At 42.4% G+C, this 17,403-nt stretch overlaps 1 protein-coding gene across 13 annotated transcripts in view; it reads right to left on the minus strand.

Moving 5' to 3' along the window:
- Asph (aspartate-beta-hydroxylase) overlaps positions 1–17,403 on the minus strand; it is a 220,260-nt gene that overhangs the window by 151,028 nt on the left and 51,829 nt on the right. For 9 of the 13 annotated variants that reach the window (NM_001290367.1, NM_001177849.1, NM_023066.3 and 6 more), the window contains 5 exons: positions 10,731–10,826; positions 7,685–7,759; positions 4,404–4,517; positions 2,357–2,389; positions 1,195–1,251 (listed from right to left, as the gene is read on the minus strand). In NM_001290367.1, the coding sequence (NP_001277296.1) occupies positions 1,195–1,251; positions 2,357–2,389; positions 4,404–4,517; positions 7,685–7,759; positions 10,731–10,826 (375 nt within the window). The remainder of the gene's footprint in view (positions 1–1,194; positions 1,252–2,356; positions 2,390–4,403; positions 4,518–7,684; positions 7,760–10,730; positions 10,827–17,403) is intronic. The other 4 variants (XM_017320342.1, NM_001177853.1, XM_017320344.2 and 1 more) reach the window with 2 other exon arrangements.

Raw genomic sequence — 17,403 nt, forward strand, 5'->3', positions numbered from 1 at the left:
GACATCCTTTTCTCATTTACCTTGTCATGTAAAATGATATGCATAAAACTCTGTGGTCTAGGGAATATAAACAACTGTAAGAATTATTTTTTTTCCATTTTTTATTAGGTATTTCGCTCATTTACATTTGCAATGCTATACCAAAAGTCCCCCATAGCCACCCACCCCCTCTCCCCTACCCACCCACTCCCCTTTTATGGCCCTGGCGTTCCCCTGTACTGGGGCATATAAAGTTTGCGTGTCCAATGGGCCTCTCTTTCCAGTGATGGCCGACTAGGCCATCTTTTGATGCATATGCAGCTAGAGTCAAGAGCTCCGGGGTACTGGTTAGTTCATAATGTTGTTCCACCTATAGGGTTGCAGATCCCTTTAGCTTCTTTGGTACTTTCTCTAGCTCCTTCATTGGGGGCCATGTGATCCATCCAATAGCCGACTGTGAGCATCCACTTCTATGTTTGCTAGGCCCAGGCATACTCTGACAAGAGACAGCTATATCAGGGTCCTTTCAGCATAATCTTGCTAGTGTATGCAATGGTGTCAGCATTTGGAAGCTGATTATGGGATGGATCCCCGGATATAGTACTACCAGAGGATCCAGCAATACCTCTCCTGGGCATATATTCAGAAGATGCCCCAACTGGTAAGAAGGACACATGCTCCACTATGTTCATAGCAGCCTTATTTATAATAGCCAGAAGCTGGAAGGAACCCAGATGCCCCTCAACAGAGGAATGGATACAGAAAATGTGGTACATCTACACAATGGAGTACTACTCAGCTATTAAAAAGAATGAATTTATGAAATTCCTAGCCAAATGGATGGACCTGGAGGGCATCATCCTGAGTGAGGTAACACATTCACAAAGGAACTCACACAATATGTACTCACTGATAAGTGGATATTAGCCCAAAACCTAAGATACCCAAGATATAAGATACAATTTCCTAAACACATGAAACTCAAGAAAAATGAAGACTGAAGTGTGAACACTATGCCCCTCCTTAGAAGTGGGAACAAAACACCCTTGGAAGGAGTTACAGAGACAAAGTTTGGAGCTGAGATAAAAGGATGGACCATGTAGAAACTGTAAGAATTATGAAGCGACCTCCGTGGGAATCAGAGTAAACCATTTACCCTGACTTAGTCACAGCCTCCAACAGAAATATACAATGATAATTTTATTATTTACATACCTGAATTTTCCTGCTCATTCGTCATCTCTTCCATGTCATTTGGATGGTTCTGCGATGCTATAAGTTAGGAAAAGGGACCTTTTAAATGTCTCTTAATCAGCTTATGTATCATATCTAAGATCCACCACGTCCACCCATGCATGAGCTGTACTTAATCCCCAGTGGAAAGATAGTGTAGCTTCTAGCATAGCTGCATATAGAATCTAGGCACAAAGGAGCAAAGCCAGGTCTCATGTGGCAAATTCAACCAGTCAGCCATTCAAACCCACGAGGGCAGAGCACAATGAACAGCACAGATCGGCTGGCACTGGCTAGCGCAAAGCTTTCTGGGGTTTAGGCCATACAGCAACACATGATAAGGAGAGTCACTGGCTTCATAACCTACGGCTATAAAGCATGCATGTGCACGGCTTGGTTTTGCTTATTTTTCTTTCTCTTTCTTTTGTTTGTTTGAGACAGGTCTTAGTTTATAGCCCAGGCTAGCCTCAAATGCATGGCAATTCTCTTGCCTCTGCCTGCCAGTTGCTGGGACTACTGCGATTATAGGTGTGGGGTACAGTGCCCACCTTGCTTTTCTTGTTGTTGCTGTTGGTATGGTGCTAGTAGCAGGGTGTGTGTGTGTGTGTGTGTGTGTGTGTGTGTGTGTGTGTGTGTGTGTGTGTGTGTTTTGACAAGGCCTCACTATATAACCGAGGGGAGTTTTGAACTATGTAAGTCTGAAATTAAAGGTATATACCATCAAAACCCAATACAGCCAAGCATTGGTGGTGCACGCCTTTAATCCCAGCACTCGGGAGGCAGAGGCAGGCAGATTTCTGAATTCGAGGCCAGCCTGGTCTACAGAGTGAGTTCCAGGACAGCCAGGGCTACAGAGAAACCCTGTCTCGAAAAAAGCAAACAAAACAAACAAAAAACAAACAAAAAACAAAAAACAAAACAAAAAAAAAGCCAATACATTTCCCTTGCATATTTTGACATATTTCCACTACTTGGGATTTTTATTTAGGAAATTAATATATACAAAACACAAATAACATTATTAGCTATATGTCATATGATATATATGCATATTAAGTATTTTTAAAAATTAATAAACAGTATTTTATCTCATGATGCTGTTAGAAGGTTCACTCTAATTATTAAAGATTAATAAAAATCTCACCTGTGTCTTCCACATGGTAAGTATCCTCGATTTCTGAAGAAAAAAAAAAGCATTGGTTGATATTACTACTCTAATATATAGTATATGGATAGGTAATGTGTCTATATGTATATTTTGAACGATAATTCAGGTAAGCCCAATGCTTTTCATTGATTTTAATATGAAACTTTTAAAATAAAGATGGAAATGCCAATATGTCTATCAGTTTATTGCTGCACTTTACACCACGAGATTCCCTTGCTGTATCCACTCAACACTAAAATGTTGACACACCAAAACCTCTGCGACAGAGGGAGACGGCACTTCATGCAGTGGCCCACAGGGACAAGGGCTGAACCCAGGAGCTGCTCATGGCTAATCCATTTCCCATGCCTCTGTGGTATTCTATTCACTAGTTCAGTCCCACAACTCTCTAAAGTGAAAACTGCATGACTACTAATGAAAACATAGACAAGAATGGGGTGGGGGGAGGTACCTCTGCAGAAAAAAACAAAGGATATCTTTTTGTTTTTGTTTTTAATTGGCTGCTGGTTGGTTTTGTTACTTTATTTTCAAACAAGGTCTCACTAGATGGCTACTGCTGGTGTGGAACTCTCTATAGAGACCAGGATGGCTTAGAAGTCATAGAGAGCCTCCTGCCTCTGCCTCCTGAGTGCTGGAACTAAAAGCATGTGCCACACGCCTGCATGGAAATGCCCAGGTCACTGAGGTCACATACGCAGACAATAAAAATGCCACCATTCACTCCTCACCCATGTGACCTTTGAGTACTTAGTTTCCCGTTGACAATTTTGTGCATGTACATAATGTGTTCTGATCACGTTCGCCCTCTGTCACCCGTTCTCTGTTCCCTGAAGTCCCTCTGGACCTCTTCCTTCCAACACGTCTACTCCATACTTCCTCACTGTTTTTCATGATTTAACATTTGTATATTTTATTTAACAGATATAGAAGGTTAAAATGTTTTAATCTCTAAAGACTTTTAATGATAAAACTTTTTGGTCCATATTTAATCTGTTTTATCAAAGATTATATTAGACAATAAGGTGTTTTACAACTTACAGACTTCTTAGAAGTGTTTCTTCCTGCCCAGAGCTGAATCTCCTAACCTCATTGATTTTAAGTCCTCCCTGCTTCATGTGGATTGCAATTTGCTGGATAAACAGCACCTCAGTAAAAACTTTGAGCCACTGTACACCATGCTGAGCCATCTTAGCCAAAGGCAAAGGGATAAGCATGGTACCTGAAAACAGAGACACTGACGCTTGAACATCTTTACTCAGAAATTAGAAATATGTCCGTGTAGAAATGATAAGATGAGGGCATACTACATGGATTACTGATACCGCTGATTGCTGGGACACCACTACCCAGCAATGCTACCATGCTTTCCATGAAGGATGCCTTTCCTGCTCTAAGTAGACTTGAATAATAGCTTCTAAAAACTCACACTCACAAATGAGGACCTATCTACTACTTAAGACATTTCCCAGCATATTATGTCAGACGTCCACATGCTTGCATGCTCTGTGACTTGCAATTTTTACAACTATGTATTAGCTGGGTTTGTAGATAGAGGTTCATGGAAACACAGCCATGTCTATACTCAGTTAATGACAGTTGATGACTGTCTTTGCATTGCAATAGTAGCTAAGGGTTCTAGAAGCTAGTAAGTTCTCCTTTCGATGAGAACACTTGATCCCTAACTATGTAAGAAGACAGTCTGGGGACATGCTATGGAAGCTACAGATTGTGCAGTAGGGGAGACAGCGCTGCTGGAACAAAAGCCAGGGCCAGAGTTCAAGTGCAGTTCATCATGACTTCATATAACACACAGCACCGAGGTGGAGGAATACAAGAAAAAAGTCTGCCCTTACTAGTATCAGAAACCCACTTATTAATGAAACAAATCAGATATCAGTTTGCTTTAGAGCTTCATCTTCAAAATATTTAGATAAGATTAAATATCGCTCTTAAAGGAATTTTAGGAATTTTTTTAATAATTACACTATAAATGACCAACTAGTCTAAAACAAATGTGTTCTACCTTCATGAACTGTCCCGGGTTCCAGGTCCTCAAATCTGTCATCACTGTCGGTCACTGTGAGGAAGTCCTCAACCTCCGGCTGTGGTTCTCCTGCCAGCCCATCTGCTTCAAGGTCTTCAACAAGGAGAAATACAGTGACCAAGGCGCCACGTTGGCATCCTACCTAGACAGACTCATCCGCAGCCACCCATGAGCCCCTGCCACTGTCCCCTCTAAAGCTATTTTTCTCACTCTGGCCAGTGCCAGTCTGCCTGAAAGTCACTTCTTATTACAATGTGACCTCCTGGAGGACAGGCATCTCACCGTGCTGCTCACACTGAATACTGAGCAGGGAGGAGCCTGACGAGCCAATAGAGGTCTCCTAAATATGATGAACAGATAAGTCATTTATGATTATTAATACACACATCAGGTTATATCGAGAACTTTTATTGAGAACTATCAAATTCCAAGTAGCAACTACAAGTGCTTTAATGTGGAGAGCAACTGGCTGTGTTCTCAGTCACATTGCTACACCTCACATTGTACATTCAAGCCAACCTAGGCTTAGCATTTTAGTCAGCAGATATGTAAAGTTAATTGCTGATTTTTTTATTTTTTATTTTTTAGGATATACTGAGTGAGTCTGTTACTTCATTCCATTTTAATATACCTTGGACTGAAATCTTGCCCTAAAATTACCTCACAATGACATGGCTTCTGGCAGATTTATTTAGGCTTTTTACACCAGCTGTCTGAGTGTAGACAAATTACCTATGCCATGCTTGAGATTCCCTTCCATAAAATTGGAATAATAATGATCTATTCATAGCCATCGATAAAAGGATGAAAATAGTTAGAAATATGCCTGGCCCATGAGAAGTATCTCCCTGTGGTCATTACCACTACAATTACTATAGGAATAATAGGATTCTTTCTACTGCTATTGAATCACCCCCATGATCACAAGAAGTCCTCTAGTTATTCTGTATAGAATAGCATGGTAGTGCTCGGTTTCACTGAGTCATACTGACTGATTTTTGTAGATACTTTCATAGAAGTTGCCCCTTATCTCGAGTTCTGCTTTTTGCAGTTTCACTTCTCTGAAGCTAACCATAATATGAGACCTTAAAATACCAGGAATAAACAGGTCATAAGTTTTGAAATATGTTTTCAACTCCTACTTATGAAATCCCTCTTCATCTCACTCCATCACACTAGGGATGTGAGTCACCCTCTGGTCCAGGCTCATCAGCACTGTATCAACAGCCTGCCTATTTGATATCTAGCAGCCATGTGTCATCAGATTTAATGGCACTTACCGTATTTATGGTACAAGAACCTCTACTTAATAATGGCACGAAAGCACAAGAACAGTGATATTGACTATACCAAAAAAAATATCCATACTGGGTTTTTATAATTGATTTTTTTTTTAAAAAGAAAAAAGGAAGGAAGACAGAAAGTGAGGGAGGGAAGAAGGGAAGGAAAGAGAGCGAGAGAGCGAGAGAGCGAGAGAGGTTGATTTGAGATAGCTATAAAATCTTCATGTTGAGGAAAATGGTGCTCATTTTGTTATTGTACTTCTAACAGAACACATTACAGCCGCAGTATATGATAGAGATGAGGGCGGGGTTCAGCGATAGGGCAGGGTTCAGTAGTGTTTTTGTTTTTGCAGATTGCAAGGGTTCTCAGAGAGCTGCAGGAGGAGGCACAGGGTCTGCTTCCCATCTCTCATCACCAGCTGCTCTGGAGTCTCTCCTCCTTTCAGATCTGCTGCTCAGCAAACTGCCCACCAAGTGCAACTGCTGGGAACGGTGGGACTCTACTGAGTGCAGCGCTCTTCCCTTCTCCCCTCACCCCATCTAGAAAAGCTCATCACTACCTGTCAGCACTGCTGTTCAATAGACGTGTCACTGTTCCCTGGAGAGAAACCATGAAAGCACTGTCCAGTGGCTTTGAGCCTACTGTTGACAGTGTCAGCCACGTGTGAGGAAAAGAAATCACATCCTGGACTCACTCCACTAGGCACTGCCAGCCCTCTGTGCTACTGCATTTCCCCAGTGCTGCTACACAACTCTAAAACAGGAGCGACTGTGCTCAAGCCACACTGCTACTACATGGCAGATGCAGTACAGCAATAAGCTGTGTGACAAGGAGCCCAAGGAGGCCAAGCTCAGCTGATGAGGTGTGAAGATGAGGTAGGAATGAGAAACACCCAAGCAGATGACACAGCAGATGCAAAGGCCCCTGGTCAGATAAGATGAAATTATTATGAGAGACTGTGTGAAAACGCCTAACCAATAAAGCCACAGCCGACACAGCATAGAGAAGAGAAAAGAGAAACACACCTAGACAAATGCCACTGCAGGGCCATGACAAGCAGTAACAGACACAGTTTGGAAACAAGAGTCAGAATGTAAGAGCAACTTGGACAGGACTTGCAGCTAGAAGAGCAAAGAAACCATAGAAAGCGCATGGAGTTTAACCTTGAGCCACTACAGACCTGGCAAAGTCATTAACGAGCGAGCGTATAAAAAGCTCAAGTGAGAGCAACTGGCATGGGGCAGGGCTAACGAGGAGCTGAGAGACAGCATGGGAAGGAAAGCCTGTGCTAGGCACAGCTGCAGTCCGAGTCACCCACAGCATCCCCAAATGGAGCTGTAACTGGGTATATTAAAACTTCTAAAGAGTCACTGGTGACATGTACAGGAGTAACAACACTTAAATGATGTCTGAAGCCACAGGCCACCTGTGTAACCATCTATGCAGAAAATCTCTCTAAGGACATAACACAGAACCAAGACAGTGAGGCAGGGAACTTGGCTTGAGGATGGATTCTTTCCTCTGGTTAGCTGTTCATCACGTGTGCCTTAGCCCCTGAGCCAGTGCGACAAGAACCTGCTGGACTTTCCACTCTTCTGCACCCCCATCCTTGTAGAACTGACTTTCATGAGCCATGCTGACTTTAAATTCGGTCTCTCTGATGCACACAGGCATACATGATGGCTCCCAAAGATAGAGGACCACTCTAAGACAAGCAGCCAGAAGCCGCTGGCCTGTGTTGGTCACTCCACTCTGACTCTCCATTTATTCCTGATAAAATCCAGGACTTTTTTATGTACATTTATTTATATGATATTTAAATTAAAAGTGTCCATAAAACTCCGTCACAGTGAGGGGGGATTTTGAAAAGTATACCCAGTGTTCCCCCTAGAAGTAATAGGCTATAGTTGCTTGGAATGTAGTTATAGAAACCCAGCTATTTTAGAAACTTGTGTAAAACAGAACTGAATTCATACCATGGTCTGTGTGTACTGATTCCTGAAGAAGGGACTGAATTTGTTCCTTTACTTCATCTTCAACATTCTGGATGTCTAAAATAATTACAAATCATAAATAAACAAACAAACAAACAAACAAACAATGCTGAAGTGTTAATAGGAAATTCCAACACTTAAATATGGCATGGACACACATACTGCAATGACTACATTTGTCTGAGAGGCTCTGTATTTTCCTGTTCACATGCTATTCACTCCCCTACATCAGGAAACGTAATACTTAAAATTCGCCTTATTTGTTCAGTAGGTTTAAACATTAAGAAACTTTCCAAAAGACTTTTAAAGAAACTAATTTAGGCGTAAGGTTTTCCTTTAAGAAATAGTCATAGAGGGGCTGGAGAGATGGCTCAGAGGTTAAGAGCACTGGCTGCTCTTCCAGAGGTCCTGAGTTTAATTCCCAGCAACCACATGGTAGCTCACAACCATCTGTAATGAGGTCTGACGTCCTCTTCTGGTGTGTCTAAAGACAACTACAGTGTACTCACATACATAAAATAAATAAATCTTTTTTTAAAAAAAGAAATAGTCATAGAGAAAATGCTGTCAACTTTTAACTAATAAAATTTCCATTCATGTTAGAAGCAAACTTTTCATAAACAGGGGTACTGAAAAAGACCAAATTTAATACACACTAAACAATGTGACCACCTCTGACCTCCTGACTGGAATAGGTCACTCTTGGAAGCGCGAGAATCCTAGTGAGTAGGGCCGGGCCACACAAAAATGAAGCTTACGTGATGATAACGAACTCTGTACCAGCTTCAGAACAAGTCTGGAGAAGTGTGGAGGACCTCATTTGCAGCTCTCAACAATGTGTCTGAAAGCCAGATCCCCAGACTCACACAATAATGACTTATAAAGTGGCCACTAATGATGACATTGCCACAGCACCGTAGCACTTACCTGATTATAAGATACACCCCAACATTACACAGCAAGCTGTTTCTACAACAACACTTGCAGGCTGGTGGGTGACAGTGCTGGACTTAATCCTGGCAGCACCAGTGGCTCGTACAGGATAATGCCAATGGTGGTAGCTACAAAGCACAGCTCTCCCGTGACAGACCGAACAAATTCAAAGTTGAGACAGGGGGAGGGTTTAACACTCTATGCTAGTCACTTACTAAAACCTTCCGAAAGCATAAAGATTTTCTATATCTGCTTCGCTAGTCATTCATGTTGATGCCCTGATGTAATTATATACAGGTCCGTAATCTCTGCTCTTCCTTCAGTCTCCCAGTGTTTGTGCCAGCCTCCTCACCGGGCCATTTCACTAATGCTGAGAAAGCATCCAGGGCATCATTGGAAGGTTTCTAGCTAAGGCCTGGGGATGCTCTGCTCCTATGGGATACAGGAAGGTCTCTAGCCAAAGCATGGGGATGCTCTGCTCCTATGAGATACATGAAGGTCTCTAGCCAAGTCGTGGGGATGCTCTGCTCCTACACTTGGCTCCTTACTGACTCTGATGCCACCATGGATTGAGAACTACAAATGAGGTCCTCCACACTTTTCCAGACTCATCTGTTACCAGTGCCTGTTTTGAACTAGGTAAGCACTCCCTGCCACTTCATTTCTGACTCTATCCATGACTTTTTTCTCCCTCGAAGATGGGACAGAGCCAGAAGCTGGGCTACAACATGTTAAAGAATGAACAGAAAATAAAGTAAAAAAAGGCAACGCTGCACAGTGCGTTCTGTCAAGTGTGGTCACGACAGTGAAGAGGCGAAGTCGGGGGAGGTGGTGTTAGGAGGGCACCGAGGGCTTCATTTTACTGCATTTTATGAGAGATAATAAGTAGCTGTGATAGTCAAACAAACGAAGGAAGGCAGAGAAGGAAAAGAAGAACTGACGTGTCAACAAGAGAACAGCTGAGAGAGCAGAATGTAACCTGGAAGGGACATTGCCAAGAGGTTAAAAAGAATGGAGGCTAACAGTTCACTGGAGTAAGCGATCATTTGCAAAGAATATGAATGATTCTAATAACCAAAGGGAAGAATATGGCATGTGGCACATCTAAGACCCAATACTTGCTCAAGAACTGATTTTTTAACTACAAATTTATTTGCTAAAAAGTAAAATATTATGTGTTAAATTCAAATATTTAAAAAAAACTTTTTAAAAAGTATTGTGGATTCTGGAGGCTTACACTAATTCCACAGTCATAGGAGGGATACAGTAAGTTCTCCTGAAATTCAGAAATAAACACATAATAAAACTCAGACTAATATACTATTCCTTAAAGGAATGAAGCAAAGAAAATCAAATAGTATTCACCAGCACAACTTGGGGCCATGTATTGTTTCCAATAAAGTGTCATATCCAGCACTTCCAATAGGTGGCGCAGTGAAACCAATTTTCTTAATTATTGCGACAAAGTACAGAAGCTAATATTCTATAAATTACTATGCCACAATCAGAAAATAATGGTGATAGATTATATTTTTATGTGCCAATTTGTTAAAATACGTCAGCATACCCAATCTATGAGTCAAAGTCCCTTTGTGGAAAGAATATGAACTGATCTACGGAAGCATTTCTTTCTGTCTCTGGTGTCTTCTGGCAGGAAGTGCTTACCTAAAACAAGGACGTCAACAGAGGCTATTGCTTTGGGCACAGATGGGAAGAGGACAGGGGATGCTTAGCTCTTCATTCCTGGTGGAATCGTGCATGGGGCAGACAGCAAACAGGCTGTGTACAGTCTGCGCCTGTTCCTACTTTGGATATAATAAGGCAAGAGTGCTGGAGTTAAAGTCAGGACGCATTTGGCTTCTGTCGTTCCCAACTGCATGGTCATGGGCAACGGACAACAATAACCTGTGCCTTGGAATTTTTATTAAAATAACCCTAGACACATCTTCACTACAAGAGTATTTATTATAATCCCAGAAGAGAACAAACGGCAGCTCGTTTTATAAATGATGTGAACAATGGGGTGAGACATGAGTGGTAACTGAAAAGATACCTGCAGACCAAGCAGCCCTGCAGAGTGTTCAGTGACACTTACCTGCCCCCTCAGGGGCCTGCTCCTCCAGCTCAGCGTGAGTCTCTGCCTCCTCCTCCGGTGGAAATGTCCTCTCAGAAGGAGATCTTTCTTTAAGGCCTGCATTTTTTATTCACAGTGTTAACTAAGACTTCTTTAAAAATCACCTTTATACTTTAAATCAGAAAAAGTAACTTTCAAACATGTGATTGGTGGGACAGGACGCTCGGGCTTCCCAGTACTGTGTTTAAGACCGAGGAAAGGGTCTTTCATCTCATGAGGGTCTTCCGTGTACTTAAAACTTTTTAAAAGGGATTGATAAATATTCACAACATAGACTAACCATGTCTAGCCTTGCCAAAAGAAGATGCGTGGGAGTCCAGACTCCTGTCTTGTTTAAGGACCTTGTAAGCCAGAGCTCAGTGCCCAGCAGAAGGGACCATATGACACTCATAAGCTGGGCTGTGCACACTCCAGACCTGAGTTCACTTTTCATGTGTAATGTTTGATTAGGGAATACCAGAGTTTTCAATAAATCATATGTAACGCAGTACAAGTTTCACAAAGTACCACCTGTAAGCAACCATATTATTTTTCTAGAGCTAAAAGGTATCCAAAAAAATCTGTTTAAAAGTAAGGAAAGCTGAGCTGGGGGAGGGGCATACCTGAAATCCCAGCACGAGGGAGGCAGAGGCAGGTGGATTTCTATGAGTTTAAGGCTAGCCTGGGCTACAGAGCAATCCCTGGACAGGAAGGGCTACACAGAGAAGCCCGCCTCAAAAACAAAACAAAACAAACGGTAATAAAAAATAAGGCAGGAAGCAAGTTAACATGAGCCACATAAACACTAAGGTAGTGCTGTGATGTGTTGCATGTGGAAGGGAACATTAGATAAATCCTTAATACAGCTGTTCAGGAAACCAAGGCAGGACTAAGAGTCCAATTCTGTTTGCTGAGTCTGAGCTTCTTTGCCCTCACTGAGAGCTGGACGAGGGTGGCATCTGGGAAGATGGGCACAGTGGCCCTTGGAGAAAAGGTCAAGCCAGCTCTCACATTCTGTAGACTGTAGGTACCACTGTACAGTTAATGCCCACACTCCCCTTATGTCAACTCAAGCATTTTACTTTATTCTTTGTCTGGTCTCTTATTCTTGTTTCTGCCAGAGGTTACTTCTGTACTCTTACAGAGACTGCAAAAGCAACAGGCTGGCTTGGCAATCTTCTATTTCCTCAATTTCAACACTCCCTGTACACACCACCACCACACACCGCTTTGTTCTACACATCAGTGTAATCTAACTATAAAAGAGATTTCAAACTAGTTCACTTGCTCAGAGTGTGAGTAGGGTTGGAAATCCTTACAGTGCCTCACATCTACTTGAAATACAGCATGAAAACGACAAAGCTCTTTCTCACTGATGTAGCCCGCCCTTTTACCTCTTGACTGGCAGTAGGTGAGTTGTGCTCAGTCAATCAGGAGAGGCTTAGGATTCCATGGACTCATGTGCTTTGTCTCTGCATTCAGTATGTCAGTCGACAGTTGGCCAAAGCAATTGCTACAGAAATGCCTACTTCAGGGCGAGGGCATGCAGTGGGGCCCACTCTGCCAGTCCACTACAAAGAGGCTCACTGCAGGGTCAAAGAGCCTTAGATATGCCTGGTTGGCACAGGGATGTCAGTGGAGAAACAAGGACTGCAACAATCTTGCTCTTACAGTTTACAAGGGATTCCTAAGAAGAATGCAACAATCCTGCTGCTACTGTTTTCAAGAGATTTGACTGTATCCACGATTTCTCTATAATGTGTCTAGTTTTCCCCAGGTGGTATCAGTATGTGCCTGATGTCAAGCAACAGTAACTATATTCTCAGAAGTGTCTCAGTGTGAATGGAAGGCTACAACATCACCCTTCACTAACATACACTCAACTGGCTTTCAAACTGGTCTGCATTTAAAGTGTTTTCAACAATAGTCCCATCCAATGGCAGATGCAAGTGCCAGAAACTCCATTCTTACCAAACCTAGAAAAGTCCATTTCATTTGAAAAAGGAAGAAATGATGTATTTAAAAGGTACCAGTCTAAGTCTTCAGACACAATACACAAAGAGCTAGCTTTCTGTAACTCAACTGGGAGTCATTTACCTTTACAATCCAAAGGATAAAAAGAATGGAAAAATGTATGAAAAGAAAATGCTAACCAGCTTCATTTCCACCCAAACCATCAGTCAAATGACATACTTTCAAACAGCTATTCAGTGCTATATCCAGAGGGGACATTTGCACAAATAAATTTTATTATAAATTTCAAAGCAGTGAAAACCATATTTATGCATCTCCTTTACTGGGCCCCTACAAACTTTTAACAAAGGAAGCCACACTGAAATAGCTTTAATAACCCTCGGAGAAGCCCTGGCCATCCCTGTACAGTAGTAACTCCTGTTATACAAAACCGACATAAATAACACATGTGACCAATTCAGACTAAGAGGAAAGAGGTTTTTTGTTGTTTGTTTGTGTTAAAGCTTGATTCATTTATTGAGAAGTACACATGACAAAGGGTTAGGGCTGGAACTTGAAATGAATATTTAAAGTTACATTATAAAATGTAATCCATTTGTGGTCTAGTCCCTGTGGATGCATACAATGAAATCAAAGGGTACCAGTTTAAGTTTTCAGACACAATACACAAAGAGGCAGCTTTCTGTAACACAACTGGGAATCATTTATCATTATAATCCAAAGAATAAAAAACATGGAAAATATCACAAAAGACAATACTGCACAGCTTCATTTCCACCCAAACTATCAGTCAAATGACACACTTACAGACAGCTGCTCAGCGCTACGTCCAGGCTATATCCAGATTCACACTAGCTTGAGTTTTTTTTTTTCTCTCTCTCTCTGTCTCTCTCTCTGTCTCTCTCTCTGTGTGTGTGTGTGTGTGTGTGTGTGTGTGTGTGTGTGTGTGTGTGTCTCTGTCTGTCTGTCTCTCTCTCTGTCTGTCTCTGTCTCTCTGTCTTTGTCTCTCTTTCTACCATCTAACTTAATTGGTAGAGCAGTTGCAAGCTGGCTTGCTCTCAGCCCCTACAGCCTCAGACAACGACTCAGCTCCCAGAGGCAAAGGCAAGCCTCTTCCAGATGAGCTATTCAGAAGCAAAGGGGCCACTGCCTGGCTGCCCCAGACTTCTGAGGGACTCTTCCTGCCATGTTGCACTCCACTGCAGCTGCTTACTGACACTGCTGAGGTTCAAATGTCATCAGGCAATGACAATAGTGGGATCAAATGTAAAACTTTTTCTTACAACATCTTGGTTTTTGTTCTGTAGATTCATTACAGAAGTTAGAAGGCTTTTTAAAATTTACATTTATAAATATCTGTTTCTTTCATTTTAATTAAAAATGCAAGAAACTACCAAATATAAATGAAGCCAGGATTTAAGCCATTCACAGTATCCTTGACACTGAGCACAATTCTCTTGGGCCCATGAATGATAAGCTTTACAGGATTCAAGGCTATCCAGCCATACCCACCAGAATGAGAACAAAATGGTATAATCTACCTCCATAAACATAACAGCTTCACACTTCATAAATGTGTTATTTATTTACATATTCATTTACATCAAGCAGTTCATCAAACAAGTATCCATCAGCTGCTAATGTAAGGAACTCTTCCATGGTGGCTGAGCATGTGCGGTACAAGCCTTCCAGAAGGAGCAAGCTAAATAAAGCCCAGGAGCAGAAGCCACACAGCTTACTCACTAGGTGGCACAGATGTTACGGAGAAGCTGCGTCAAGAGGACAACCTAAACAAAAGGGCTTAGCAACTGGATCTCAATAGACTTCTAAAGGGCAGAAGGGCAGGGCCCTGAGCCGCACTACAATCCGCAGGCAACGGAATAGCAAACTTAGAAGCCTGAGTCAATGGGGCAGGAAAGGCAGACAGGGTTTAAACACAGAAATGCCCTAGGATACTAGGTCTCTCCCGTCCAGAAAGAATGAATCGCCTTTCCTAAGAATTACACTGTTCTTCAGTTTTCACAGAGGATTAGATCGAGGGCCTCCAAGATAAAAAAGCCAAAGATGTTCAAGTCCCTTTTAGAAACTGGACACTGTCTATAATCTCCTATGCATGTCCCCTGCACACTTCCTGTCATCTCTAGGTGCTAACCATACCCAACACAATAGAAATGCTACATAAATGTAAAACTTAAGACTTCTTTAAAAATTATTTAGCCTTCAGTGTACTAATACTATGGTGTAGAGACCAGGTGAAAGTTGATCTTACCCCCTCCAGATTCCTCCAGCTATTGTCACTTTTGCAGAATGGATGCCAAGACAAGCAGCTGTTCCACATGCATATGGCCTAACAATACAAATTAATACATCCTGAGAAAAGGGCTAACAAGCACATGAAACCTGACAGATATTCCGAGAGCTCAATACACCAAAATGACATAGATGCTGATCGATCATGCTGAAGTTTCTTCTCGTTCCTGCCCTGTACAGTCGGTAAGTACATATCTTATTAGTACACCAATAATCTCAGAACTAAGCAAGAGTCTGAGATCACCAGGACCAAATACTGCCCCCTTGATAAAAATAGGTGTGCTCTTCATTCAAGGGACCTTTACTGGATCCAGGAAAGACAAAAATTCAGAAAGAGGAAATGCATGCCACTGTACAGACTCTGACAATAAGGCTCCTCTCTAACAGCCTGAATTCAGGACCAGAAAGGAGACTCCACGAGGACTGGACAGTGTCCTCTCCTTACCATCATGGGAACAGGACTAAGGGAGTTCTGAGTGCCCAGGATGGATGAGCTCTGTGGCCTAAGTAAGCAGGGTGCATCTGTAACTGGCACTCAATACACCTTTGATTTCCACCAAGAACAAAAGGGGAAAAACCTGCATCCCTTCAGTAAAGACAGATCATTTAGACCCAGTAAAATTGTGGGGTTTTTGCCCCAATTTATTTTTCATTTATTCAAAAATCAAATCTGCTGCACCCCTTGCACACAGCAATAGGCACAGTTAAAAATTGCAGTTACTCAAGTTTTTCTTTGCTTGTCTTTTAGAAAGCTAACGTTTCTCTTCCAAAGGTCTTAAAAGACCCAGAACCTTTCAGCTTATCTACTGTGTATATTCCCCACTCAGCAAGCAAACACTGGCTATAGACTGTTGGTTACTGGCCAGGTACTGTGCAAATCACAGACTGAGAGCAAGGGTGAACAGGAGCTGGGCACTGCGGCTGTGGCACCGAGCCCAGCCTCCCAGATAAGTTACATGCCACACCATAGGTGCCAATGTGCCAGGGGGCTGGGTCCCACACGAGGGTATTCTCGGCAGAGGGAACTGCCACAGGAGCATGGCCTGTACTTTGTCTTTCTACCTCAGTCCTTTGTTACCACACAGCATTTCACTGGAGGGACTGTCTACCTGACAGCCCATCTCTCAGTCCCCATCAAGTCAGTGACACACTGCAGATTCCCCAGGGGCGTGGGGGGAAGGGGCAAGTGAGAGTGAGTCAGCAAGTGAGAAATACTGCTGCAGCATTTAGAAAACACCACTATCACAAATTGCAAAAGCTTTAAATAGACCCTACAAATGTAAAACCTCTTGCAGAAATTGATGTCTGTGAAAAGAAAACCAAGCCAAATAAAAAACAAAAATCTGGTTTTTGTGGTTATATCCTTGGGCAAGCAGGATATGGGAATGCAGTTTACTACAGAGGATTTTTTTTTTCTCCAATTTTTCATGAAACCTTGTGTAGTGGTGCATGGCTATAATCTCAGAAGGTTAAAGTTAGATCAGGAAGATGCAAGATCAAGGCCAGCCTGAGGTACAGGTGACAGCCAGCAGGACAACTTAGTGAGAGTCTGTCTCAAAATAAGAACAAAAGGAATTAAGGAATAGCCTTTGTTTAAGCATCGGTAGGGTCTGCATTCAATCCCCAATACCCTGAAAAAAAAAAGTTTGTGTGAAACTATAACTGCCAAATAATACTTACCCTTCAGCTTCCTAATGATAGAAATGTTCTCTTCAGATACACCAGGAAGAAACTGAAAACTCACAATAAAGCAAGCCTGGCTGTACTTATTATTACATTGTCATTCCACCATGTTCTCTCATTGTCTAGAATTCCTGCAGGTCAAGGGTCAGGATGGGATCTCTGTCCCATGGCTTCTTACAGTAAAATATCCATTCTGACCAGTCATGTTCAACTCTCTATACTGGGGCAGATAAAAGGAGAGGAGGAGAAAAGAATTGGAAACCAACACAGAGCCTGCCAGCCTGGAGCGCAGTGGACCATGTGGCATCCCTGCCTGGCTGCTCCTTACCTGTCTCCCTGAGGGAGAGGAACTTCTTCTAGGGAAGCAGTGTTCCTTCACCCACACTGTGACAGTGGACACTGTTCACAGCTCATGTCTCATCGACTGCAGCAATCCTAGACCCATGCATATAGTTTCACCTGACCAGGAGTGCATGACTGTCTGAGAAGCAAGACAACATTGAGGAAGGGCCCAGAGATGAGCAAAGAGGCTCAAGGTTTAGTACTGAGATCTAGAATAACCACCTAACCTCATTCTCCTGGCCCTCACAATGGTATGAAATATCAGAGCTATCTATGTAATCTAACTGAAATGGACTTCCCCACGTAACCAAGAGAATCCAGGAGACTAGCCCTACGTAATGGCAAA

The sequence above is a fragment of the Mus musculus genome, chromosome 4, assembly GCF_000001635.26.
Source record: "Mus musculus strain C57BL/6J chromosome 4, GRCm38.p6 C57BL/6J".
NCBI lineage: Eukaryota > Metazoa > Chordata > Mammalia > Rodentia > Muridae > Mus > Mus musculus.